The sequence below is a fragment of the Anomaloglossus baeobatrachus genome, chromosome 3, assembly GCF_048569485.1.
Source record: "Anomaloglossus baeobatrachus isolate aAnoBae1 chromosome 3, aAnoBae1.hap1, whole genome shotgun sequence".
Classification (NCBI taxonomy): domain Eukaryota; kingdom Metazoa; phylum Chordata; class Amphibia; order Anura; family Aromobatidae; genus Anomaloglossus; species Anomaloglossus baeobatrachus.
In genome coordinates this window covers 659446548-659474526 of record NC_134355.1, presented here as the reverse complement: position 1 = coordinate 659474526, position 27979 = coordinate 659446548, and the positions used below count along the sequence as shown (strand labels likewise).

Below are 27979 nucleotides of genomic sequence, written 5' to 3'. Positions count from 1 at the left end.
AACTGCTCCTGGCTCTGAGTGCATATTGCACCTGACAGGTTCACTTTAAAGGGAACCTGTCACCAGATTTGGGGCCTATAAGCTGCGGCCACCACCAGCGGGATCTTATGTACACATTCTAACATGCTGCATACCTCCCAACCGTCCCGGATACAGCGGGACTTTCACGCTTTACGTTGTTTGTCCCGTTGCCACGGGCGGGACGGCCGGCTCCCGGGCTCCGCCCACCCACTCTCTCTCCGCCTCCCTGCTTTTCCCTCCTACCATCCTAGTAGACGTGGCATAGAGAGGAGCGCTGCCTGTGCTGCTGCTGGTACAGTAAACTAATCTCCCCAGCGCTGATTTCCCTCCCTCCCCCCTCACCCCCGGCCGGAGCCTGTCTGTGCGGTCGGCCGGCCGCCTGTCTGTGCGGGCGCCCCCCTGCCGCCTGTCTGTGCGGGCGCCCCCCTGCCGCCTGTCTGTGCGGGCGCCCCCCCGCCGCCTGTCTGTGCGGGCGCCCCCCCGCCGCCTGTCTGTGCGGGCGCCCCCCTGCCGCCTGTCTGTGCGGGCGCCCCCCTGCCGCCTGTCTGTGCGGGCGCCCCCCTGCCGCCTGTCTGTGCGGGCGCCCCCTGCCGCCTGTCTGTGCGGGCGCCCCCCTGCCGCCTGTCTGTGCGGGCGCCCCCCTGCCGCCTGTCTGTGCGGGCGCCCCCCTGCCGCCTGTCTGTGCGGGCGCCCCCCTGCCGCCTGTCTGTGCGGGCGCCCCCCTGCCGCCTGTCTGTGCGGGCGGCCCGCCGCCTCATTGTGCGGGCGGCCGGCCGCCTCTCTCTGCGGGCGGCTGGCCGCCTCTCTGTGCGGGCGGCCCGCCGCCTGTCTGTGAAGGCGGCCGGCCGCCTGTCTGTGAAGGCGACCGGCCGCCTCACTGTGGCTGCCTGCGTGTCCGTGCTGGAGGCCCGCCGGCTGCCTGCGTGTCCGTGCTGGAGGCCCGCCGGCTGCCTGCGTGTTTGTGCTGAATGGGTGTGGATGGGGAGTGGATATGGGCGTGACTGTGAAATGGGTGTGGTTAGGGGGCGTGGCCTAAAAATTTGCCGCGGCGCGCTACGCGCGCCGCAAACTTTGTCCCTCTTTTCCTTCTTTAAAAGTTGGAAGGTATGTATATATATATATATATATATATTTATATATATTTTTATATATATATATATATATATATATATATATATATATATATATATATATATATAAAAGATATCGTTATTGAGTTTTTCCATTACTATTTGTTTCACACTAGGCCCCATGGTCACCATTACTGTATTGTGCAGTTGAATTGAGGAGCCACAAATTAATCATTTGTTTAGCACTAACAAGATGTCTTACTAATCATTTACATATTTGCATAAATTAAATTTACTGTACAGTATGTAATGGCTGAGGTACAGCCAGTCTAGCGCCTGGTTACCATAGAAACACTGACGCTCATGTGACTCGTCTAAGAAGGAATGGGGTGTGTCAGACGGAACCCAATCCACGACTTCGTTTCCCGGGGGTGGTGCGAGTAGGCTGGTTACCGGAAATGACGCGTTGCTGTCCTGGAGCACGCCGGGACTTGTAGTTCGATACTGTTTCCTGATTTTGTGCAGCTCTCAGGACATAAGGTGAGAATGTCAGAGTGTTCTGGAGCCCTCTGTGTGTCTTCAGTGCGGGGCAGGGCACAGGGGAGCGGAAAACCTGCTGCACTGATGTTATTACGTCCGTGTTCAGACATCTGGTGGAGCACTGGTCGTGCATTGTACAAGAGTGTGTGCTTTTTGCAGAGTAGGAGGCGTACGACCAGATTCAAGTTAGTCTGCAGTTAGACGTTAGCTATTAGATATTCATTCATCTATGGTGCACCAACTGTTTTAAAACAAACTGATCATACATAATTTTTATTTTGATCAAGGTGCCTAATCCACAAGTGCTCAAAATGAATGTCTCAAGGTTTCTATATGAATTTGAAATTCTAAGATATATAATACTATATAAAAGCGTAATCAAACGTACTCAATCGTCCATACGTTTAATTTGAAAAGAGGTACCCTGGACTACAAGTCCTCAAAATGAACATCTTAATGTCCTGAATAATATTTAATAGAAAAATTACCAAGTCTATGTGTAGTTTAGAAGTTATTCACGTAAATCTATGTTATATAACGCTATTCGCGCATAATCAAACGTACTCAATCGTCCATACGATTAATTTGAAAAGAGGTACCCTGGACTACAAGTACTCAAAATTAACATCTCAATGTCCTAAATAATATTAGCTAAAAAAATTATCAAGTCTATGTGTAGTTCAGAAGTTATTCACATAAATCTGTGTCACATAACGCTATACGCGCATAATCAAACGTACTCAATCGTCCATACGATTAATTTGAAAAGAGGTACCCTGGACCACAAGTACTCAAAATGAACATCTGAATGTCCTAAATAATAATTGCTAAAAAAATTATCAAGTCTATGTGTAGTTCAGAAGTTATTCACGTAAATCTATGTTATATAATGCTATACACGTGTAATCAAATGTACTCAATTGTCCAAACCTTTAATTTGAAAAGAGGTACCCTGGACTACAAGTACTCAAAATGAACATCTCAATGTCCTAAATAATATTAGTAAAACAATTATTAAGTCTATGTGTAGTTTAGAAGTTATTCACGTAAATCTGTGTCACATAACGCTATACGCGCATAATCAAACATACTCAATCGTCCATACGATTAATTTGTAAAGAGGTACCCTGGACCACAAGTACTCAAAATGAACATCTCAATGTCCTAAATAATATTAGCTAAAACAATTATTAAGTCTATGTGTAGTTTAGAAGTTATTCACGTAAATCTGTGTCACATAACGCTATACGCGTATAATCAAACATACTCAATCGTTCATACGATTAATTTGAAAAGAGGTACCCTGGACCACAAGTACTCAAAATGAACATCTGAATGTCCTAAATAATATTAGCTAAAAAAATTATCAAGTCTATGTGTAGTTCAGAAGTTATTCACGTAAATCTGTGTCACATAACGCTATACGCGCATAATGAAACGTACTCAATCGTCCATACGTTTAATTTGAAAAGAGGTACCCTGGACTACAAGTACTCAAAATGAACATCTGAATGTCCTGAATAATATTTGCTAAAAAAATTTATCAAGTCTATGTGTAGTTCAGAAGTTATTTACGTAAATCTATGTTATATAATGCTATACATGTGTAATCAAATGTACTCAATTGTCCAAACGTTTAATTTGAAAAGAGGTACCCTGGACCACAAGTACTCAAAATGAACATCTCAATGTCTTAAATAATATTAGCTAAAACAATTATTAAGTCTGTGTAGTTTTGAAGTTATTCACGTAAATCTGTGTCACATAACGCTATACGCGCATAATCAAACATACTCAATCGTTCATACGATTAATTTGAAAAGAGGTACCCTGAACCACAAGTACTCAAAATGAACATCTCAATGTCCTGAATAATATATGTTAAAAAAATTATCAAGTCTATGTGTAGTTCAGAAGTTATTCACGTAAATCTGTGTCACATAACGCTATACGCGCACAATCAAACGTACTCAATCGTCCATACGTTTAATTTGAAAAGAGGTACCCTGGACCACAAGTACTCAAAATGAACATCTCAATGTCCTAAATAATATTAGCTAAAACAATTATTAAGTTTATGTGTAGTTTAGAAGTTATTCACGTAAATCTGTGTCACATAACGCTATACGCGTATAATCAAACATACTCAATCGTTCATACGATTAATTTGAAAAGAGGTACCCTGGACCACAAGTACTCAAAATGAACATCGCAATGTCCTAAATAATATTAGCTAAAAAAATTATCAAGTCTATGTGTAGTTCAGAAGTTATTCATGTAAATCTGTGTCACATAACGTTATACGCGCATAATCAAACATACTCAATCGTCCATACGTTTAATTTGAAAAGAGGTACCCTGGACTACAAGTACTCAAAATGAACATCTGAATGTCCTGAATAATATTTGCTAAAAAAATTATCAAGTCTATGTGTAGTTCAGAAGTTATTTACGTAAATCTATGTTATATAATGCTATACATGTGTAATCAAATGTACTCAATTGTCCAAACGTTTAATTTGAAAAGAGGTACCCTGGACTACCAAGTACTCAAAATGAACATCTCAATGTCCTGAATAATATTAGCTAAAACAATTATTAAGTCTATGTGTAGTTTAGAAGTTATTCCCGTAAATCTGTGTCACATAACGCTATACGCGCATAATCAAACATACTCAATCGTTCATACGATTAATTTGAAAAGAGGTACCCTGAACCACAAGTACTCAAAATGAACATCTCAATGTCCTGAATAATATATGTTAAAAAAATTATCAAGTCTATGTGTAGTTCAGAAGTTATTCACGTAAATCTGTGTCACATAACGCTATACGCGCACAATCAAACGTACTCAATCGTCCATACGTTTAATTTGAAAAGAGGTACCCTGGACCACAAGTACTCAAAATGAACATCTCAATGTCCTAAATAATATTAGCTAAAACAATTATTAAGTTTATGTGTAGTTTAGAAGTTATTCACGTAAATCTGTGTCACATAACGCTATACGCGTATAATCAAACATACTCAATCGTTCATACGATTAATTTGAAAAGAGGTACCCTGGACCACAAGTACTCAAAATGAACATCGCAATGTCCTAAATAATATTAGCTAAAAAAATTATCAAGTCTATGTGTAGTTCAGAAGTTATTCATGTAAATCTGTGTCACATAACGTTATACGCGCATAATCAAACATACTCAATCGTCCATACGTTTAATTTGAAAAGAGGTACCCTGGACTACAAGTACTCAAAATGAACATCTCAATGTCCTGAATAATATTAGCTAAAAAAATTATCAAGTCTATGTGTAGTTCAGAAGTTATTAAAGCAAATCTATGTTATATTATGCTATACACGCGTAATCAAACGTACTCAATCGTCCATACGATTAATTGGAAAAGAGGTACCCTGGACCACAAGTACTCAAAATGAACATCTGAATGTCCTGAATAATATTTGCTAAAAAAATTATCAAGTCTATGTGTAGTTCAGAAGTTATTTACGTAAATCTATGTTATATAATGCTATACATGTGTAATCAAATGTACTCAATTGTCCAAACATTTAATTTGAAAAGAGGTACCCTGGACTACAAGTACTCAAAATGAACATCTGAATGTCCTAAATAATAATTGCTAAAAAAATTATCAAGTCTATGTGTAGTTCAGAAGTTATTCACGTAAATCTGTGTCACATAACGCTACAAGCGCACAATCAAACGTACTCAATCGTCCATACGTTTAATTTGAAAAGAGGTACCCTGGACTACAAGTACTCAAAATGAACATCTCAATGTCCTGAATAATATTTGCTAAAAACATTATCAAGTCTATGTGTAGTTCAGAAGTTATTCACGTAAATCTGTGTCACATAACGCTATACGCGCATAATCAAACATACTCAATCGTCCATACGATTAATTTGAAAAGAGGTACCCTGGACTACAAGTACTCAAAATGAACATCTCAATGTCCTAAATAATATTAGCTAAAACAATTATTAAGTCTATGTGTAGTTTAGAAGTTATTCACGTAAATCTGTGTCACATAACGCTATACGCGCATAATCAAACATACTCAATCGTCTATACGTTTATTTGAAAAGAGGTACCCTGGACTACAAGTACTCAAAATGAACATCTCAATGTCCTAAATAATATTAGCTAAAAAAATTATCAAGTCTATGTGTAGTTCAGAAGTTATTCACGTAAATCTGTGTCACATAACGCTACAAGCGCACAATCAAACGTACTCAATCGTCCATACGTTTAATTTGAAAAGAGGTACCCTGGACTACAAGTACTCAAAATGAACATCTCAATGTCCTGAATAATATTTGCTAAAAACATTATCAAGTCTATGTGTAGTTCAGAAGTTATTCACGTAAATCTGTGTCACATAACGCTATACGCGCATAATCAAACATACTCAATCGTCCATACGATTAATTTGAAAAGAGGTACCCTGGACTACAAGTACTCAAAATGAACATCTCAATGTCCTAAATAATATTAGCTAAAACAATTATTAAGTCTATGTGTAGTTTAGAAGTTATTCACGTAAATCTGTGTCACATAACGCTATACGCGCATAATCAAACATACTCAATCGTCCATACGTTTATTTGAAAAGAGGTACCCTGGACTACAAGTACTCAAAATGAACATCTCAATGTCCTAAATAATATTAGCTAAAAAAATTATCAAGTCTATGTGTAGTTCAGAAGTTATTCACGTAAATCTGTGTCACATAACGCTATACGCGCACAATGAAACGTACTCAATCGTCCATACGTTTTAATTTGAAAAGAGGTACCCTGGACTACAAGTACTCAAAATGAACATCTGAATGTCCTGAATAATATTTGCTAAAAAAATTATCAAGTCTATGTGTAGTTCAGAAGTTATTTACGTAAATCTATGTTATATAATGCTATACACGTGTAATCAAATGTACTCAATTGTCCAAACGTTTAATTTGAAAAGAGGTACCCTGGACTACAAGTACTCAAAATGAACATCTCAATGTCCTAAATAATATTAGCTAAAACAATTATTAAGTCTATGTGTAGTTTAGAAGTTATTCACGTAAATCTGTGTCACATAACGCTATACGCGCATAATCAAACGTACTCAATCGTCCATACGATTAATTTGAAAAGAGGTACCCTGGACCACAAGTACTCAAAATGAACATCTCAATGTCCTGAATAATATTAGCTAAAAAAATTATCAAGTCTATGTGTAGTTCAGAAGTTATTCACGTAAATCTGTGTCACATAACGCTATACGCGCATAATCAAACGTACTCAATCGTCCATACGATTAATTTGAAAAGAGGTACCCTGGACCACAAGTACTCAAAATGAACATCTCAATGTCTTAAATAATATTAGCTAAAACAATTATTAAGTCTATGTGTAGTTTTGAAGTTATTCACGTAAATCTGTGTCACATAACGCTATACGCGCATAATCAAACATACTCAATCGTTCATACGATTAATTTGAAAAGAGGTACCCTGAACCACAAGTACTCAAAATGAACATCTCAATGTCCTGAATAATATATGTTAAAAAAATTATCAAGTCTATGTGTAGTTCAGAAGTTATTCATGTAAATCTGTGTCACATAACGCTATACGCGCACAATCAAACGTACTCAATCGTCCATACGTTTAATTTGAAAAGAGGTACCCTGGACCACAAGTACTCAAAATGAACATCTCAATGTCCTAAATAATATTAGCTAAAACAATTATTAAGTTTATGTGTAGTTTAGAAGTTATTCACGTAAATCTGTGTCACATAACGCTATACGCGTATAATCAAACATACTCAATCGTTCATACGATTAATTTGAAATGAGGTACCCTGGACCACAAGTACTCAAAATGAACATCTGAATGTCCTGAATAATATTTGCTAAAAAAATTATCAAGTCTATGTGTAGTTCAGAAGTTATTTACGTAAATCTATGTTATATAATGCTATACATGTGTAATCAAATGTACTCAATTGTCCAAACGTTTAATTTGAAAAGAGGTACCCTGGACCACAAGTACTCAAAATGAACATCTCAATGTCCTGAATAATATTAGCTAAAACAATTATTAAGTCTATGTGTAGTTTAGAAGTTATTCCCGTAAATCTGTGTCACATAACGCTATACGCGCATAATCAAACATACTCAATCGTTCATACGATTAATTTGAAAAGAGGTACCCTGGACCACAAGTACTCAAAATGAACATCTCAATGTCCTGAATAATATTAGCTAAAAAAATTATCAAGTCTATGTGTAGTTCAGAAGTTATTAAAGCAAATCTATGTTATATTATGCTATACACGCGTAATCAAACGTACTCAATCGTCCATACGATTAATTGGAAAAGAGGTACCCTGGACTACAAGTACTCAAAATGAACATCTGAATGTCCTGAATAATATTTGCTAAAAAAATTATCAAGTCTATGTGTAGTTCAGAAGTTATTCACGTAAATCTGTGTCACATAACGCTACAAGCGCACAATCAAACGTACTCAATCGTCCATACGTTTAATTTGAAAAGAGGTACCCTGGACTACAAGTACTCAAAATGAACATCTGAATGTCCTGAATAATATTTGCTAAAAAAATTATCAAGTCTATGTGTAGTTCAGAAGTTATTTACGTAAATCTATGTTATATAATGCTATACACGTGTAATCAAATGTACTCAATTGTCCAAACGTTTAATTTGAAAAGAGGTACCCTGGACTACAAGTACTCAAAATGAACATCTCAATGTCCTGAATAATATTAGCTAAAAAAATTATCAAGTCTATGTGTAGTTCAGAAGTTATTCACGTAAATCTGTGTCACATAACGCTATACGCGCATAATCAAACATACTCAATCGTTCATACGATTAATTTGAAAAGAGGTACCCTGGACCACAAGTACTCAAAATGAACATCTCAATGTCCTAAATAATATTACCTAAAACAATTATTAAGTCTATGTGTAGTTTAGAAGTTATTCACGTAAATCTGTGTCTCATAACGCTATACGCGCATAATCAAACATACTCATTCGTCTATACGATTAATTTGAAAAGAGGTACCCTGGACCACAAGTACTCAAAATGAACATCTCAATGTCCTGAATAATATTTGCTAAAAAAATCATCAAGTTTATGTGTAGTTCAGAAGTTATTAAAGCAAATCTATGTTATATTATGCTATACACGCGTAATCAAACATACTCAATCGTCCATACGATTAATTTGAAAAGAGGTACCCTGGACCACAAGTGCTCAAAATGAACATCTCAATGTCCTGAATAATATTTGACTGAAAATTTATCAAGTCTATGTGTAGTTCAGAAGTTATTCACGTAAATCTGTGTTACATAACGCTATACGTGCATAATGAAACGATGCTAAAGTTGGTTTCTTATTCGTCCAGTTTCTTATTCGGGGCTGAAGTTGGTTTCTTATTCGTCAGTTTCTTATTCGGCAATTTAGTTTTTTCAGTTTTTTATGCATTTATCAACAAAAATAACACATCACAATAATAAAATACAATGCACTGATGTGCCCTAATATACATACACTCAAACTCAGCTGTGAAAAATATAAAACTGGCAAAAAAATGGCCATCAAAGTGGGCACCAAAGTATGTTAGTGAAAGGGTTAAATTGCTTTGGGCCACTGATCTAACACCACAAGTGCATATCTAGTGATGCCCCTAATCAAACTCAAGTGACACCAGCCTGGCCCAAAGGGGTTCTGGGCATCAAAACTGGCATCAAACTGGGCACACAACCAATTTTCACAGATTTGAATAAGTAACTGGTGTTTTTGAGGGGTTAAATGGCTTTGGGCCACTAATCTCACACCACACTTACATACCTAGTGATGCCATACATCAAATTCAGATCACTACAGCCTGGCCCAAACAGATTCTGGGCATCAGAACTGGCATTAAAGTGGGCAAATGGCCAATTTTCACACATTTGAATAAGTAACTGGTGTTTTTGAGGGGTTAAATGGCTTTGGGCCACTGATATCACACCACAGTTACATACCTAGTGATGCCACACATCAAATTCAGATCACTCCAGCCTGGCCCAAACAGGTTCTGGGCATCAGAACTGGCATCAAAGTGGGCACACAGCCAATTATCACAGATTTGAATAAGTAACTGGTGTTTTTGAGGGGTTAAATGGCTTTGGGCCACTGATCTCACACCACATTTACATACCTAGTGATGCCACACATCAAATTCAAATCACTCCAGCCTGGCCCAAACAGGTTCTGGGCATCAGAACTGGCATTAAAGTGGGCAAATGGCCAATTTTCACAGATTTGAATAAGTAACTGGTGTTTTTGAGGGGTTAAATGGCTTTGGGCCACTGATATCACACCACAGTTACATACCTAGTGATGCCACACATCAAATTCAGATCACTCTAGCCTGGCCCAAACAGTTTCTGGGCATCAGAACTGGCATCAAAGTGGGCACACAGCCAATTTTCACAGATTTGAATAAGTAACTGGTGTTTTTGAGGGGTTAAATGGCTTTGGGCCACTGATCTCACAACACATTCACATACCAAGTGATGGCACACATCAATATTAGATCCCTCCAGCCTGGCCCAAACAGGTTCTGGGCATCAGAACTGGCATCAAAGTGGGCAAATGGCCAGTTTTCACAGATTTGAATAAGTAACTGATGTTTTTGAGGGGTTAAATGGCTTTGGGCCCCAGATCTCACACCACATTTACATACCTTGTGATGCCACACATCAATATCAGATCAGTCCAGCCTGGCCCAAACAGGTTCTGGGCATTAGAACTGGCATCAAAATGGGCACACAGCCAAATTTCACAGATTTGAATAAGTAACTGGTGTTTTTGAGGGGTTAAATGGCTTTGGGCCACTGATCTCACACCACATTTACATACCTAGTGATGCCACACATCAAATTCAGATCACTCCAGCCTGGCCCAAACAGGTTCTGGGCATCAGAACTGGCATCAAAGTGGGCACACAGCCAATTTTCACAGATTTGAATAAGTAACTGGTGTTTTTGAGGGGTTAAATGGCTTTGGGCCACTGATCTCACACCACATTTACATACCTAGTGATGCCACACATCAAATTCAGATCACTCTAGCCTGGCCCAAACAGGTTCTGGGCATCAGAACTGGCATTAAAGTGGGCAAATGGCCAATTTTCACAGATTTGAATAAGTAACTGGTGTTTTTGAGGGGTTAAATGGCTTTGGGCCACTGATATCACACCACAGTTACATACTTAGTGATGCCACACATCAAATTCAGATCACTCCAGCCTGGCCCAAACAGGTACCTCTTTTCAAATTAATCGTATGGACGATTGAGTACGTTTGAATACGCATGTATAGCGTTATGTGACACAGATTTACGTGAATAACTTCTGAACTACACATAGACTTGGTAATTTTTTTACAAATATTATTCAGGACATTCAGATGTTCATTTTGAGTACTTGTGGTCCAGGGTACCTCTTTTCAAATTAAATGTATGGACAATTGAGTACGTTTGATTACGCGTGTATAGCATAATATAACATAGATTTGCTTTAATAACTTCTGAACTACACATAAACTTGATAATTTTTTTAGCAAATATTATTCAGGACATTCAGATGTTCATTTTGAGTACTTGTGGTCCAGGGTACCTCTTTTCAAATTAATCGTATAGACGATTGAGTACGTTTGATTATGCGCGTATAGCGTTATGTGACACAGATTTATGTGAATAACTTCTGAACTACACATAGACTTGGTAATTTTTTTAGCTAATATTATTTAGGACATTGAGATGTTCATTTTGAGTACTTGTGGTCCAGGGTACCTCTTTTCAAATTAATCGTATGGACGATTGAGTTCGTTTGATTACACGTGTATAGCATAATATAACATAGATTTGCTTTAATAACTTCTGAACTACACATAAACTTGATAATTTTTTTAGCAAATATTATTCAGGACATGGAGATGTTCATTTTGAGTACTTTAGGTCCAGGGTACCTCTTTTCAAATTAATCGTATAGACGATTGAGTACGTTTGATTATGCGCGTATAGCGTTATGTGACACAGATTTCCGTGAATAACTTCTGAACTACACATAGACTTGGTAATTTTTTTACAAATATTATTCAGGACATTCAGATGTTCATTTTGAGTACTTGTGGTCCAGGGTACCTCTTTTCAAATTAAACGTATGGACAATTGAGTACGTTTGATTACGCGTGTATAGCATAATATAACATAGATTTGCTTTAATAACTTCTGAACTACACATAAACTTGATAATTTTTTTAGCAAATATTATTCAGGACATGGAGATGTTCATTTTGAATACTTTAGGTCCAGGGTACCTCTTTTCAAATTAATCGTATAGACGATTGAGTACGTTTGATTATGCGCGTATAGCGTTATGTGACACAGATTTACGTGAATAACTTCTGAACTACACATAGACTTGGTAATTTTTTTAGCTAATATTATTTAGGACATTGAGATGTTCATTTTGAGTACTTGTGGTCCAGGGTACCTCTTTTCAAATTAATCGTATGAACGATTGAGTATGTTTGATTATTCGCGTATAGCGTTATGTGACACAGATTTCCGTGAATAACTTCTGAACTACACATAGACTTGATAATTTTTTTAGCAAATATTATTCAGGACATTGAGATGTTCATTTTGAATACTTGTAGTCCAGGGTACCTCTTTTCAAATTAATCGTATGGACGATTGAGTACGTTTGATTGTGCGCGTATAGCGTTATGTGACACAGATTTACGTGAATAACTTCTAAACTACACATAGACGTAATAATTGTTTTAGCTAATATTATTTAGGACATTGAGATGTTCATTTTGAGTACTTGTGGTCCAGGGTACCTCTTTTCAAATTAATCGTATGAACGATTGAGTATGTTTGATTACGCGTGTATAGCATAATATAACATAGATTTGCTTTAATAACTTCTGAACTACACATAAACTTGATAATTTTTTTAGCAAATATTATTCAGGACATGGAGATGTTCATTTTGAATACTTTAGGTCCAGGGTACCTCTTTTCAAATTAATCGTATAGACGATTGAGTACGTTTGATTATGCGCGTATAGCGTTATGTGACACAGATTTACGTGAATAACTTCTGAACTACACATAGACTTGGTAATTTTTTTACAAATATTATTCAGGACATTCAGATGTTCATTTTGAGTACTTGTGGTCCAGGGTACCTCTTTTCAAATTAAACGTATGGACAATTGAGTACGTTTGATTACGCGTGTATAGCATAATATAACATAGATTTGCTTTAATAACTTCTGAACTACACATAAACTTGATAATTTTTTTAGCAAATATTATTCAGGACATGGAGATGTTCATTTTGAGTACTTGTGGTCCAGGGTACCTCTTTTCAAATTAATCGTATGAACGATTGAGTATGTTTGATTATGCGCGTATAGCGTTATGTGACACAGATTTCCGTGAATAACTTCTGAACTACACATAGACTTGATAATTTTTTTAGCAAATATTATTCAGGACATGGAGATGTTCATTTTGAGTACTTGTAGTCCAGGGTACCTCTTTTCAAATTAATCGTATGGACGATTGAGTACGTTTGATTATTCGCGTATAGCGTTATGTGACACAGATTTACGTGAATAACTTCTGAACTACACATAGACTTGATAATTTTTTTAGAAAATATTATTCAGGACATTGAGATGTTCATTTTGAGTACTTGTAGTCCAGGGTACCTCTTTTCAAATTAATCGTATGGACGATTGAGTACGTTTGATTGTGCGCGTATAGCGTTATGTGACACAGATTTACGTGAATAACTTCTGAACTACACATAGACTTGGTAATTTTTTTAGCTAATATTATTTAGGACATTGAGATGTTCATTTTGAGTACTTGTGGTCCAGGGTACCTCTTTTCAAATTAAACGTTTGGACAATTGAGTACATTTGATTACACGTGTATAGCATTATATAACATAGATTTATGTGAATAACTTCTGAACTACACATAGACTTGATAATTTTTTTAACAAATATTATTCAGGACATTCAGATGTTCATTTTGAGTACTTGTGGTCCAGGGTACCTCTTTTCAAATTAATCGTATGGACGATTGAGTACGTTTGATTACGCGTGCATAGCATAATATAACATAGATTTGCTTTAATAACTTCTGAACTACACATAGACTTGATAATTTTTTTAGCAAATATTATTCAGGAGATTGAGATGTTCATTTTGAGTACTTGTAGTCCAGGGTACCTCTTTTCAAATTAAACGTATGGACGATTGAGTACGTTTGATTACGCATGTATAGCGTTATGTGACACAGATTTACGTGAATAACTTCTGAACTACACATAGACATGATAATTTTTTTAGCTAATATTATTTAGGACATTCAGATGTTCATTTTGAGTACTTGTGGTCCAGGGTACCTCTTTTCAAATTAATCGTATGAACGATTGAGTATGTTTGATTACGCGTGTATAGCATAATATAACATAGATTTGCTTTAATAACTTCTGAACTACACATAAACTTGATAATTTTTTTAGCAAATATTATTCAGGACATGGAGATGTTCATTTTGAATACTTTAGGTCCAGGGTACCTCTTTTCAAATTAATCGTATAGACGATTGAGTACGTTTGATTATGCGCGTATAGCGTTATGTGACACAGATTTACGTGAATAACTTCTGAACTACACATAGACTTGGTAATTTTTTTAGCTAATATTATTTAGGACATTGAGATGTTCATTTTGAGTACTTGTGGTCCAGGTTACCTCTTTTCAAATTAATCGTATAGACGATTGAGTACTTTTGATTATGCCGTATAGCGTTATGTGACACAGATTTACGTGAATAACTTCTGAACTACACATAGACTTGGTAATTTTTTTACAAATATTATTCAGGACATTCAGATGTTCATTTTGAGTACTTGTGGTCCAGGGTACCTCTTTTCAAATTAAACGTATGGACAATTGAGTACGTTTGATTACGCGTGTATAGCATAATATAACATAGATTTGCTTTAATAACTTCTGAACTACACATAAACTTGATAATTTTTTTAGCAAATATTATTCAGGACATGGAGATGTTCATTTTGAGTACTTGTGGTCCAGGGTACCTCTTTTCAAATTAATCGTATGAACGATTGAGTATGTTTGATTATGCGCGTGTAGCGTTATGTGACACAGATTTCCGTGAATAACTTCTGAACTACACATAGACTTGATAATTTTTTTAGCAAATATTATTCAGGACATGGAGATGTTCATTTTGAGTACTTGTAGTCCAGGGTACCTCTTTTCAAATTAATCGTATGGACGATTGAGTACGTTTGATTATTCGCGTATAGCGTTATGTGACACAGATTTACGTGAATAACTTCTGAACTACACATAGACTTGATAATTTTTTTCAGAAAATATTATTCAGGACATTGAGATGTTCATTTTGAGTACTTGTAGTCCAGGGTACCTCTTTTCAAATTAATCGTATGGACGATTGAGTACGTTTGATTGTGCGCGTATAGCGTTATGTGACACAGATTTACGTGAATAACTTCTGAACTACACATAGACTTGGTAATTTTTTTAGCTAATATTATTTAGGACATTGAGATGTTCATTTTGAGTACTTGTGGTCCAGGGTACCTCTTTTCAAATTAAACGTTTGGACAATTGAGTACATTTGATTACACGTGTATAGCATTATATAACATAGATTTATGTGAATAACTTCTGAACTACACATAGACTTGGTAATTTTTTTAGCTAATATTATTTAGGACATTGAGATGTTCATTTTGAGTACTTGTGGTCCAGGGTACCTCTTTTCAAATTAAACGTTTGGACAATTGAGTACATTTGATTACACGTGTATAGCATTATATAACATAGATTTATGTGAATAACTTCTGAACTACACATAGACTTGATAATTTTTTTAACAAATATTATTCAGGACATTCAGATGTTCATTTTGAGTACTTGTGGTCCAGGGTACCTCTTTTCAAATTAATCGTATGGACGATTGAGTACGTTTGATTACGCGTGTATAGCATAATATAACATAGATTTGCTTTAATAACTTCTGAACTACACATAGACTTGATAATTTTTTTAGCAAATATTATTCAGGAGATTGAGATGTTCATTTTGAGTACTTGTAGTCCAGGGTACCTCTTTTCAAATTAAACGTATGGACGATTGAGTACGTTTGATTACGCATGTATAGCGTTATGTGACACAGATTTACGTGAATAACTTCTGAACTACACATAGACATGATAATTTTTTTAGCTAATATTATTTAGGACATTCAGATGTTCATTTTGAGTACTTGTGGTCCAGGGTACCTCTTTTCAAATTAATCGTATGAACGATTGAGTATGTTTGATTACGCGTGTATAGCATAATATAACATAGATTTGCTTTAATAACTTCTGAACTACACATAGACTTGATAATTTTTTAAGCAAATAGTATTCAGGACATGGAGGTGTTCGTTTTGAGTACTTGTAGTCCAGGGTACCTCTTTTCAAATAAACGTATGGACGATTGAGTATGTTTGATTGTGCGTGTATAGCGTTATGTGACACAGATTTACGTGAATAACTTTTAAACTACACATAGACTTGGTAATTTTTTTAGCTAATATTATTTAGGACATTGAGATGTTCATTTTGACTACTTGTGGTCCAGGGTACCTCTTTTCAAATTAAACGTATGGACGATTGAGTATGTTTGATTGTGCGTGTATAGCGTTATGTGACACAGATTTACGTGAATAACTTCTAAACTACACATAGACTTGATAATTTTTTTAGCAATTATTATTTAGGACATTGAGATGTTCATTTTGAGCACTTGTGCTCCAGGGTACCTCTTTTCAAATTAATTGTATGGACGATTGAGTTCGTTTGATTACGCGTGTATAGCATAATATAACATAGATTTGCTTTAATAACTTCTGAACTACACATAAACTTGATAATTTTTTTAGCAAATATTATTCAGGACATTGAGATGTTCATTTTGAGTACTTGTGGTCCAGGGTACCTCTTTTCAAATTAATCGTATAGACGATTGAGTACGTTTCATTATGCGCGTATAGCGTTATGTGACACAGATTTACGTGAATAACTTCTGAACTACACATAGACTTGGTAATTTTTTTAGCAAATATTATTCAGGACATGGAGATGTTCATTTTGAGTACTTGTGGTCCAGGGTACCTCTTTTCAAATTAAACGTTTGGACAATTGAGTACATTTGATTACACGTGTATAGCATTATATAACATAGATTTACGTGAATAACTTCTGAACTACACATAGACTTGATAATTTTTTTAGCAAATATTATTCAGGACATTGAGATGTTCATTTTGAGTACTTGTGGTCCAGGGTACCTCTTTTCAAATTAATCGTATGGACGATTGAGTACGTTTGATTATGCGCGTATAGCGTTATGTGACACAGATTTACGTGAATAACTTCTAAACTACACATAGACTTAATAATTGTTTTAGCTAATATTATTCAGGACATTGAGATGTTCATTTTGAGTACTTGTGGTCCAGGGTACCTCTTTTCAAATTAAACGTATGGACGATTGAGTACGTTTGATTACGCTTGTATATAGTATTATATATCTTAGAATTTCAAATTCATATAGAAACCTTGAGACATTCATTTTGAGCACTTGTGGACCAGGCACCTTGATCAAAATAAAAATTATGTATGATCAGTTAGTTTTAAAACAGTGCAGCATAGATGAATGAATATCTAATAGCTAACGTCTAACTGCAGACTAACTTGAATCTGGTGGCGTACGGGTGACTAAACATGTGATTGCAAGCTCTTGTGTCTATACTGTATTTTTTTCCTGATGACACGCCCCTTTGCACTCATTTAAAGGAATTGTCCACTTTTCTGAGACCATTATGCAATGTGCTGCAGCTTTCTAATATACATTGATTTATTTTCTTACCATCTGCAAGATCTCTGCTTGCTGTTAGTTAATAAAAGTGCATTAGTTTGTGTGTAGCTGTCCCCTGAGGGTTTGTTACAATGTGTCAGTCTCTAGAGCACTTCCTTTCCCCTCCCCCTCCTTTTTTTTTATCAGTGACTGTTTGCAGAGTTGCTTTATTTATCGTTTTGTATTTGCTCCAGCGATAAAAAAAAAAAAACTGGCAAAGGTGGATGTAGGTTTATATAGATTTATGATACAAATAAAATCTGTTTTTGTCATAAAACAACATCACGGTGCGGATGTGAGGAGTCAGCGGGGAGCGGCGATCTACAGGCGCGAAGTCATGTCTACCCCAAAACCGAACCACGAAAATCACTGCGCCAAAAACAAGAGCTCGCCCCGCTCCATCCACCGTTATGGGTCTCAGAACAAGAAGGAAAAAGCAAAGTATATACAGTTGAAGCCAGAAATTTCCCTCCGCTCTCTATACAGAAACATCTGCAGGTTTTTCCCTCCGCTTTCAATATAGACACATCTGTAGGTTTTCCCTCCGTTCTCCATACAGACACATCTGCAGGTTTTCCCCTCCGCTCTCTATACAGACACATCTGCAGGTTTTTCCCTCCACTCTCTATACAGACACATCTGCAGGTTTTTCCTTCCGCTCTCTATAAAGACACATCTGTAGGTTTTTCTCACTATCTGACATGAAATCAGAATAAACCTTTCCTGTTTAAGGTCAATTAGGAACCAAAATTATTTATATTTACCAAATGCCAGAATAATGAGAGAGAAAATGTTTTAAGGCATTTTTATTACTTTCTGCAAAGTGAAAAGTTTCCATATATTTCATTAGTATTTGGTCATATTGCCCTTAGGCCTGTTTCACACGTCAGTGATTCTGGTACGTTTGTGCTTTTTTTTTTCTACGTACCAGAATCACTGACATACGCAGACCCATTATAATCAATAGGTCTGTGCACACCTCAGGGATTTTTCAGTGACCGTGTCTCCGTGCAGCGTGCACACGTGTCCGTGATTGCCGCACGGAGACATGTCCATTTTTTTCTAGCATCACTTATGTTCCACGGACCACACTATGGTATGATCCATGAAACACGTACCAGAAAAAAACGTACATATAAAATAAAAAACATTTGCAACTCACTTTTCTAGCGACGCTCTGTGCAGCTTCCTGCCCGGCTCATGAATATTCATGAATGTAGCCAGAGCCGACCCGGAAGTAGCTGCAGAGAGCGGTGGGCAGACGCTACAGAGCTGGAGACTTCAGCACCATGGAGAGCAGGAACGGGACAGGTGAGTAATGTCCATTTGCAATCACGGATAACGGATCACAAATTGCACATGGACAACCACCGTGTGCCGTGAATCACGGAGAGACATGTGCTTGTTGTCAGTGAAGAACGTCTGTGTTTTTCACTGACGTGTGAAACAGGCCTTAGACTGGAATCACACTTGTTGGTGAAAAATCGGACCGAGTCTCATGCTAGAAAGTAGAACGAGCTCTGTTCAAGTGTTGATCAGTGTGCAATGCAACTGCAATGCGATCATGTGATTTTTTTTTTTCAATTGATTGTAGTCCATGTGCAATCCGTATGTGATCCGTTTTTATTCTCAGCAGCTATGTCATCTGCCATTGAGCTCTGCTACATGGCCGCTGAGAGCAGACACAGACAGAGCCATGCAGCAGAGCTGAATAGCCACTGACAGCAGACACAGACATAGCCGCATGATCAGAATGAAGTCGGATGCACTTCACCCGACTTCATTGTCATCCTGCGGCTCTGTCTATGTGGCATGTCCTGATTTTCGGTCACCGGTGAAGGTCTCACTGGTGACCGCAGTGAGCCGCGCGATCAGCGGTGCCGTCACTGAGGTTACACGCGGCCACAGCTGAAGTCCTCCCGCTGAGATCTGTGGCCGCGGGTAACCTGAGTGATGTCATTGCTGATAGCGCGACTCCCTTCAGTCGCTGTGGGGAGCTCACAGAGAGCGGTCGTGGTCTGTGGCCGCTCTCTGTCAGCTTCCGATGTAGCAGAGCTGAAAGCGTCGTGGGACCTCTGTGGATTATGTCGGACCTGGAGGGGTATTTGGGGACTTTAATAAAATGGTGAAAGAGGTTGTTGTTTTTTGTCATTTATTACAAATAAAGGATTTTTTGGTTGTGTGTGTTTATTTTCTTTAACTAACAGGTTAATCATGGAAGGTATCTTGGGGACACGCCTGCCATGATTAATCTAGGACTTAGTGGCAGCTATGGGCTGCTGCCATTAACTCCTTATTACCCTGTTTGCCACCGCACCAGGGCAATTCGGGATGAGCCGGGTACAGTCCAGGGACTGTCGCATCTAATGGATGCGGCAATTCCAGGCAGCTGCTGACTGATATTGTTAGGGTGGTGGGCTCCCCATAACGTGGGGCTCCCCATCCTGACAATACCAGCCTCCAGCCGTATGGCTTTACCCTGGCTGGTATCAAAATTGGGGGGGACCGCTCGTCATTTTTTTTTAATTATTTATTTATTTTACTGCATGATATAGACACGCCCGCCGGCAGCTGTGATTGGTTGCAGTGAGACAGCTGTCACTCAGCGTGGGGGGCGTGTCTGACTGCAACCAATCATAGGCGCCGGTGGGTGGGGAAAGCAGTGACTACGTGATGGAAAAATGAGCGGCCGGCTTTTTCAAAAGAGAAGCCGCCACAGTGTGACCGCTGTGCAGCGCCGCACCGGTGATCATGGATCGGTGAGTATGAGAGAGGGAGGGAGAGGGATAGACCGACATAGACAGAGAGAGAGATAGAGACGGAGAGAGAGAGAGGGATAGACCGACAGACAGAGAGAGAGAGACGGAGAGAGAGAGAGGGAGAGACCGACAGACAGAGAGAGAGATAGCAGATGGGAGCTGCCTCATTGATTAACATGTGTCCGAGTGCAATGCGAGAATTTCTCACATTGCACTCGTGCGAGTTAATCGCAAGTGTGAAGCCGGCCTTACACTGTGTGACTTGTGTGAAACATTTTGGATCTCCTTCCACAAGCTTCTCACTATAGTTGGTAATTTAAAATGCTTAAAAAGTCTTCAAATCCAAAAAGATGGCGCCGATCTCCAAATATATTACCACAGAAGAAGGTTTTTTTGGCTAATGAAAGAGATCCTAAGACATCTATGTGTTTGATCCAACTTGCAATAAGGTGAGTGCAATTTATGCACATCTTATAACCAACATTTATGGATTTGAATTAGTACATTTAGAGTGACGCCGCGTATGTCCCTTTTTATTTCTAACCCCTTAAGTTTTACATTCGTCACAATAATTGGTTGGAATTTGGGCCCATTCCTCCTGACAGAACTGGTGTACCTGAGCCATGTATGTAGGTCGTCTTGCTCGCACCGGCCTTTTCTGCTTTTCCCATACATTTTCAATAGGATTGAGATCAGGGTTTTGTGATGGCCACTCCAAAACATTGACTTTGTTATCCTTAAGCCACTTTGTAACCAGTTTGGCAGTAGCTTCAGGTCATTTTCCACTTGGAAGACCCATTTCCGCCCAAGCTTTACGTTCCCGTCTGTTGTCTTGAGATGTTCTTCAGTATTGCCACATAATCTTCTTCCCTCATGATGCCATCTATTTTGGGAAGTGCACCAGTCCCTCCTGCAGCAAAACAATCACACAACATGATGCTGCCACCCCCGTGTGTCACAGTTGGGATGGTGTTCTTAGGCGTCAAAGCTTCTCTCTTTTTCCTACAAACGTAACGATGGCCAAACTGTTCAATTTTAGTTTCATCAGAACACAGGACATGTGTCTAAAAATTAAGGTCTTTGTTCCTGAATGTATTTGCAAACATTAATCTGGCTTTTTATGTTTCTTTTGGAGTAATGGCTTCTTCCTGGCAGAGAGGCCTTTCAGCCCATGTTGATACATTACTCGTTTCACTGTGGATAATGACACAATCTTACCAGCTTCCGCCAGCATCTTCACAAGGTCTTTTGCTTTTGTTCTTGGGTTAATATGCACATGTCTGACCAAAGCACGTTCATCTCTGAACACAGAACCCATCTCCTTCCTGAGCGGTATGATGGCTGGACATTCCCATCTTGTTTGTACTTGTGTATAATTGTTTGTACAGATCAATGAGGCACCTTCAGGTATCTGGAAATTGCATCCAAGGATGAACCAGACTTGTGCAAGTCCACAATTCTCTTCCTGAGATCTTGGCTGATTTCTTTTGACTTTCCCATGATGCTACAGATAGAAGCAGTGTGATTCAGGTGAGCGTTACAATACATCCACAGGTGTGTCTCTAATTAACTCAGATGTTGCCATTAAACCTATCAGAAGCTTCCAAAGATATGACATCATCATATCCCATATTGTTTAACGGCATAGTACCGTATTTTTCGCTTTATAAGACGCACCGGATTATAAGACGCACCCCAAATTTAGACATAAAAAAGGTAAAAAAAAAGAAAAATGGGGTCCATCTTATACTCCAGTGTTCTCTTACCGGAGAGGGGCAGCAGTGGTGGTGAAGCGGGTCACAGGAGGCACAGGTTATGCTGGCAGGCGCGGCGGGTCAGTGGTGGGAGGCGCGGTGGCATCCGTGGTAGCAGGAGCCGCGGGGTCCGTGGTGGCGGCAGCAGCGGCGGCGGGTAAGTCGAGCAGCAGGCTGGTGCAGTGAGAGTGTCCGCGGTCCCGGTTCAAATGGTAGCTCAGTGGTAGCAGCAGCGGTGACGGCTCAGTGGTGGCAGCGGCGGTGACGGCTCAGTGGTGGCAGCGGCGGCGATGGCTCAGTAGTGGAGCAAACCAATGCGGTGTTTTCCCAGTGTGTCCACGGTCCCGATTCAAGTGATGGCGCCCGGAGCCGGCGCATGCGCAGATGGAGCTCTCATCCAAGAGCTCCATCTGCGCACGCTCCCGGCACCATCATTTGAAAGTGGGACCGCGGACAAACTGGGTAACTTGCTGCACAGCCGCCCACCCCGCACGCACAGACTCGCAGCCAGCAGGCTGCCCGCCCACTCTGCGTGCAAGCGGCAGGGTACCTTTGCTTGCGTGCGGGCGGCAGCCGGGTGCCTGCGTGAGGGCGGCAGCCGCCTGCCGCCCGCACGGGCACCCGACTGCTGCTGGCACACAGCACCCGGCTGCCGCCCGCACACAGCCACGGGTACCCGGCTGCCACCTCACGCAAGCACAGGTACCCGGCCGCTTGCACGCAGCCACAGGCACCCGGCCGCCCCATCGCCGCACAGACAGGACCCCCAGGTACCGCTATATTTGAATTATAAGACACACCTCCCATTTTCCTCCCAAATTTTTGGGAGGAAAAGTGCGTCTTATAAAGCGAAATATATGGTACTTAGTGTTTGTAAACTGTAAAAAAATGCCTTAAAACACTCTCTCTCTCTCTCATTATTCTGGCATATGGTAAATATAAATCATTTTGGTTCCTAAGTGATCTAAAACGGGAAAGGTTTATTCTGGTTTCATGTCAGATAGTGAGAAAAACCTGCAGATGTGTCTGTATAGAGAGCCGAGGTAATAACCTGTGTGTGTGTGTTTGTATGTACAATATATGTATGATATATATTTTTTTTATTAATGGTATGAGTTGATAATTTGTTTGCTGGTTATTCTGTTAGTGAGAGTAATATTATTGTCGCTTTTTGTATTCCTGATCACTATAAGGTATAATCATTGTATAATAATTCCATCTTTCTTCCGTTGTCAGCTCCACCGGTTTGGACTTTTGGTGGTCTGATCATGCTGCGGGCGAGAGTGCAGCATCTGCTGCTGGGGAAGGTCTGTGGAAAACATTGTCCTGGGCCGCCAGTGCTCCTCGGTCTGCGTCTCGACAGCGGCTGTCTCCCTACTGCACGGAGCCATCAGACCTTACATCCGGAATGGGCAGCTTTGGCTAAAAAACAGCTAAAAGGCAAAGATCCGGAGAGCCTAAGATGGCACACACCGGAGGGTATAGTGATAAAACCTCTGTACACCAAGAGGGACACAGCGGACTTCCCCGAGGAGCTACCAGGGGTCAATCCATTCACCCGAGGCCCGTACCCCACCATGTACACTCACAGACCCTGGACCATCCGGCAGTACGCTGGATTCAGTACCGTGGAGGAGAGCAACAAGTTCTATAGGGACAACATAAAGGGTAAGGCGGCCGGCATAATGTAATCATGGTGGTCACATGCTTTGCTTTGGGGTCTAGGGACCTAATACAGACCCAGAGGTCCACCATAAACCTTTGCCTTCTAGGTCATGTCAAAGGCAGTAAAGTGACCCTCTATACCCATGACTTCAACCCAGGGTAAACAATCGGCCAGAAAAAAAGGAACAATGGCAGAATCACTGCTTTCTGGGCTTCCAAACCCCCAAAATAGAAAATGATAAACATTTCTAGATGAATTATATGCATCCCAGAATGCTACCAATAAAAACGTCAACCCCCTCCCCATAGAAAAACAAGGCTATGCCGGCAGAAAGAAAAAAAAAAAAAAAACGTTATGGCTCTTGGGATGTTGTTATCCAAAGATGTTTTTTTTTCTTTCTATAAAAATACCGTATTTTTCGCTTTATAAGACGCACCGGATTATAAGACGCACCCCAAATTTAGACATAAAAAAAGGTAAAAAAATAAAAATGGGGTCCGTCTTATACTCCGGTGTTCTCTTACCTTAGGGGGGCAGCAGTGGTGGTGAAGCGGGGTCACAGGAGGCAGAGGTTGTGCTGGTGGCGGGTCAGTGGTGGCAGGCGCGGCGGGGTCCATGGTGACAGGCGCGGTGTGTGAGTAGTGGCGGCAGCGGCGGGTGAGTGGTGCAGCAGGCCGGTGCGGTGAGTGTCCCAGTGTCCGTGGTCCCAGTTCAAATGATGGTGTCTGGAGCGGCGCATGCGCAGATGGAGCTCTCATCCAAGATCTCCATCTGCGCATGCGCCCGCTCCCAGCGCCATCATTTGAAACTGAGACCGCGGACACACTGGAAAACCTGCTGCACAGCCGCCCGCACGCACAGAGTGGCAGCCAGCAGTACGCCCGTCCACTTGCACAGAGAGGCAGCCAGCACCGACAGGCATCCGGCTGCCGCCCGCACGCAGCCACAGGTACTCGGCTGCCACCCGCAGGCAAGCACAGGTACCCGGCCGCTTGCACGCAGCCACAGGCACCCGGCCGCCCGATCGCCGCACAGACAGGACCACCAGGTAAAGCTATATTCAGATTTTAAGACGCACCCCTCATTTTCCTCCCAAATTTTTGGGAGGAAAAGTGCGTCTTATATTCCGAAAAATACGGTAGTTTTTTAACTAAGCAAAAGCAATAAAAGAAAAGAGAAAAAAACCCAAAAAACTTCTGATCAGCTGTAGAATATAGTGAACTCGTGTTAACCTCGGTGTGAGGGGGGGGTGGGGACCGGTGTTTACCGTTCTTATCCATAAAGAGTTAATAAAAGTTAGAAAGGCCGATTCGTCTTCAAAATGTATCAGTGACCCCGATCAATTGTAATGGTGAAAATGAGCTCCTTTGTAATATCAGAGAAATCTGCTTCTCTCTCCTCGTGATCTGATTGTTCATTCTCAAAATTCTCAATTCAAGGGTAAAATATGTCTTAAAGCGCACCATTCACCAGGATTTTCCTATATAGCCTAAAGCCAGTGCTATACTGGCACTACCAGGCTGATTCTATACATACCTTTAATTGTCAGATAGGATGTTTTAGGTTTTGAAACACAAGCAAGTAAAGTTTGTAAAATCAGCAGCTTTTTGAATGGCAGCAGCTGCCGATCAGCTGGTAGCTGGGGTGGGTTTTGATAGTGATTCCCGCCCCCTGTCTCTCCATCCTCCCTCTATCTGTTATCTATGCTAATTCTATTATAGAATCGTTTTAATAAGTGGCTAGAAGGACTTTTGCTGATGTCATGCCCATGTGACTAGAAGGGGCGGTGCCTCAGCCAACATAGCTTATACCAGGAAGCAACATTATTTTTCTGTTGGCTGAGGCCCCATCCTTTCTAGTCACATGGGTATGACATCAGCACAGGTTCTTCTAGCCACTTATTTATGCTACTTATATTATAGAATCGTTTTACTAAGTGACTAGACGGACCTGTGCTGATGTCACATGTGACCAGAAGGGGCAGAACTTGTCAACAGAAAAATAATGTTACTTCCTGGTATCAACTATGTTGGTTGAGGCCCCACCCTTTCTGGTCACATGGGTATGACCTCAGCAAAAGTCTTTCTAGCCACTTAGTAAAACACTTTAACATAATTAGCATAAATAACGGGGACAACAGACAGGCGGGGGCGCGGGAATCACTATGAATATCCACCCCAGCTATCAGCTGATCGGCAGCTGCTGCCAATCAAAAAGCTGCTCATTTTACAAATTTTACTTGCTTGTGTTTCAAAAACTATACATCCGAGCTGACAGCTAAAGGTATGTATAAAATCAGCATGATAGCACCAGTAGAGCACTGGTTTTAAGTTATATAGGGAAATCCTGGTGATATTTTCCCATTACTGAGAAATGAGATGGCATTTGGTACTTATATAAAGTTCTATTGAGAACTGCAAGTGTCACTTCAGGAGAACTTGCAGCAGAATGTGTGTCTCCTCCTCTAGCTTCTCCCTCCATAGAATTATAGGAGCACCAATATAATTATATTTTTATTTTTTTTTTATCTAGTAATTTCCTGTAACATTTTTTTTTAATTTTTTTTTTCCCTCCATTTTTGTTTCTCTCTTAAAGGGCCTAATATAAGTAAAGAGAAATAACACCTGGGGGGCTTCATATTGATCTCAGTATCTATAGAACACCGTTGACATCCCGGGATCTCGCCAAATGGGCACCAATGTGGTGACAAGGGGTCATCTACTACTGCCTCAATCTGTCTAATCGCTTAGAGGCCACCATCATTAGTGATGACTTGCCAAGAGATTAAGGGGTACTTTGCACACTACGACATCGCAAGCCGATGGTAGCGATGCCGAGCGCGATAGTCCCGGCCCCCGTCGCAGCTGTGATATCATGGCGAACATTATCGCTATGGCAGCTTCACATGCACTCACCTGCCCTGCGACATCGCTCTGGCCGGCGATCCGCCTCCTTCCTAAGGGGGCGGGTCGTGCAGCGTCACAGCGACGTCACACAGCAGGCGGCCAATAGAAGCGGAGGGGCGGAGATGAGCGTGACGTAAACATCCCGACCACCTTCTTCCTTCCGCATTGCCGGCTAGGACGCAGGTAGGAGATGTTCCTCGCTCCTGCGGCTTCACACACAGCGATGTGTGCTGCCGCAGGAACGAGGAACAACATCGTGACATCTGTCTTTCCCAAATCATAGAAATGACCGACGCTACACCAATGATACGATTTTGACGCTTTTGTGCTCGTTAATCGTATCAAAAAGGCTTTACACACTATGATGTCAAGAGCGACGCCAGATGTGCGTCACTTTTGATTCGACCCCACCGACATCGCACCTGCGATGTCGTAGTGTGCAAAGGGCCCCTAAAGGGTCTTCAGAAATGAGGACAGAGTAATGATCGGTGTGGCTTTTCTCATAATTTCTGCTCATGATACTGTGATGGAGTCTCCGTTCCAAGTTTTGCTCTCGAGTCTCATGGTCACTGGTTTTGCCCCTGATATTTGCACTTGATTTGTTTGCAGCCGGTCAGCAGGGGTTATCCGTGGCTTTTGACCTGGCCACCCATCGAGGATATGACTCAGACAACCCTCGTGTTCATGGAGATGTGGGCATGGCCGGGGTGGCCATCGACACAGTAGAAGACACCAAGATGCTTTTCGATGGCATTCCCTTGGAGAAGATGTCCGTGTCCATGACCATGAATGGCGCCGTCATCCCCATCCTGGCCATGTTCGTGGTCACAGGGCAGGAGCAGGGCTGTCCTCAGGAGAAGCTAACCGGGACCATCCAGAATGACATATTGAAAGAGTTCATGGTCAGAAACACCTATATATTTCCGCCAGAGCCATCCATGAGGATCATCGCCGATATCTTCCAGTACACATCGCAGGTGAGACTCTCGCCAAGAGCGCTGTTGACTATCCCGGCTACTATTATTATTATTATTTATTATTATAGCGCCATTTATTCCATGGCGCTTTACAAGTGAAAGAGGGTATACGTACAACAATCATTAACAGTACAAAACAGACTGGTATAGGAGGAGAGAGGACCCTGCCCGCGAGGGCTCAGTCTATAGGAGGAGAGAGGAC

At 40.4% G+C, this 27979-nt stretch overlaps 1 protein-coding gene across 2 annotated transcripts in view; it reads left to right on the top strand.

The window, feature by feature from the left end:
- Positions 1 to 1562: 1562 nt before the first annotated feature.
- Positions 1563 to 27979, top strand: part of MMUT (methylmalonyl-CoA mutase) — a 107491-nt gene continuing 81074 nt past the window's right edge. For both annotated transcript variants that reach the window (XM_075341189.1, XM_075341187.1), the window contains exons 1-3: positions 1563 to 1631; positions 23465 to 23896; positions 27410 to 27777. In XM_075341189.1, the coding sequence (XP_075197304.1) occupies positions 23497 to 23896; positions 27410 to 27777 (768 nt within the window). In that variant the 5' untranslated portion in view covers positions 1563 to 1631; positions 23465 to 23496. The remainder of the gene's footprint in view (positions 1632 to 23464; positions 23897 to 27409; positions 27778 to 27979) is intronic.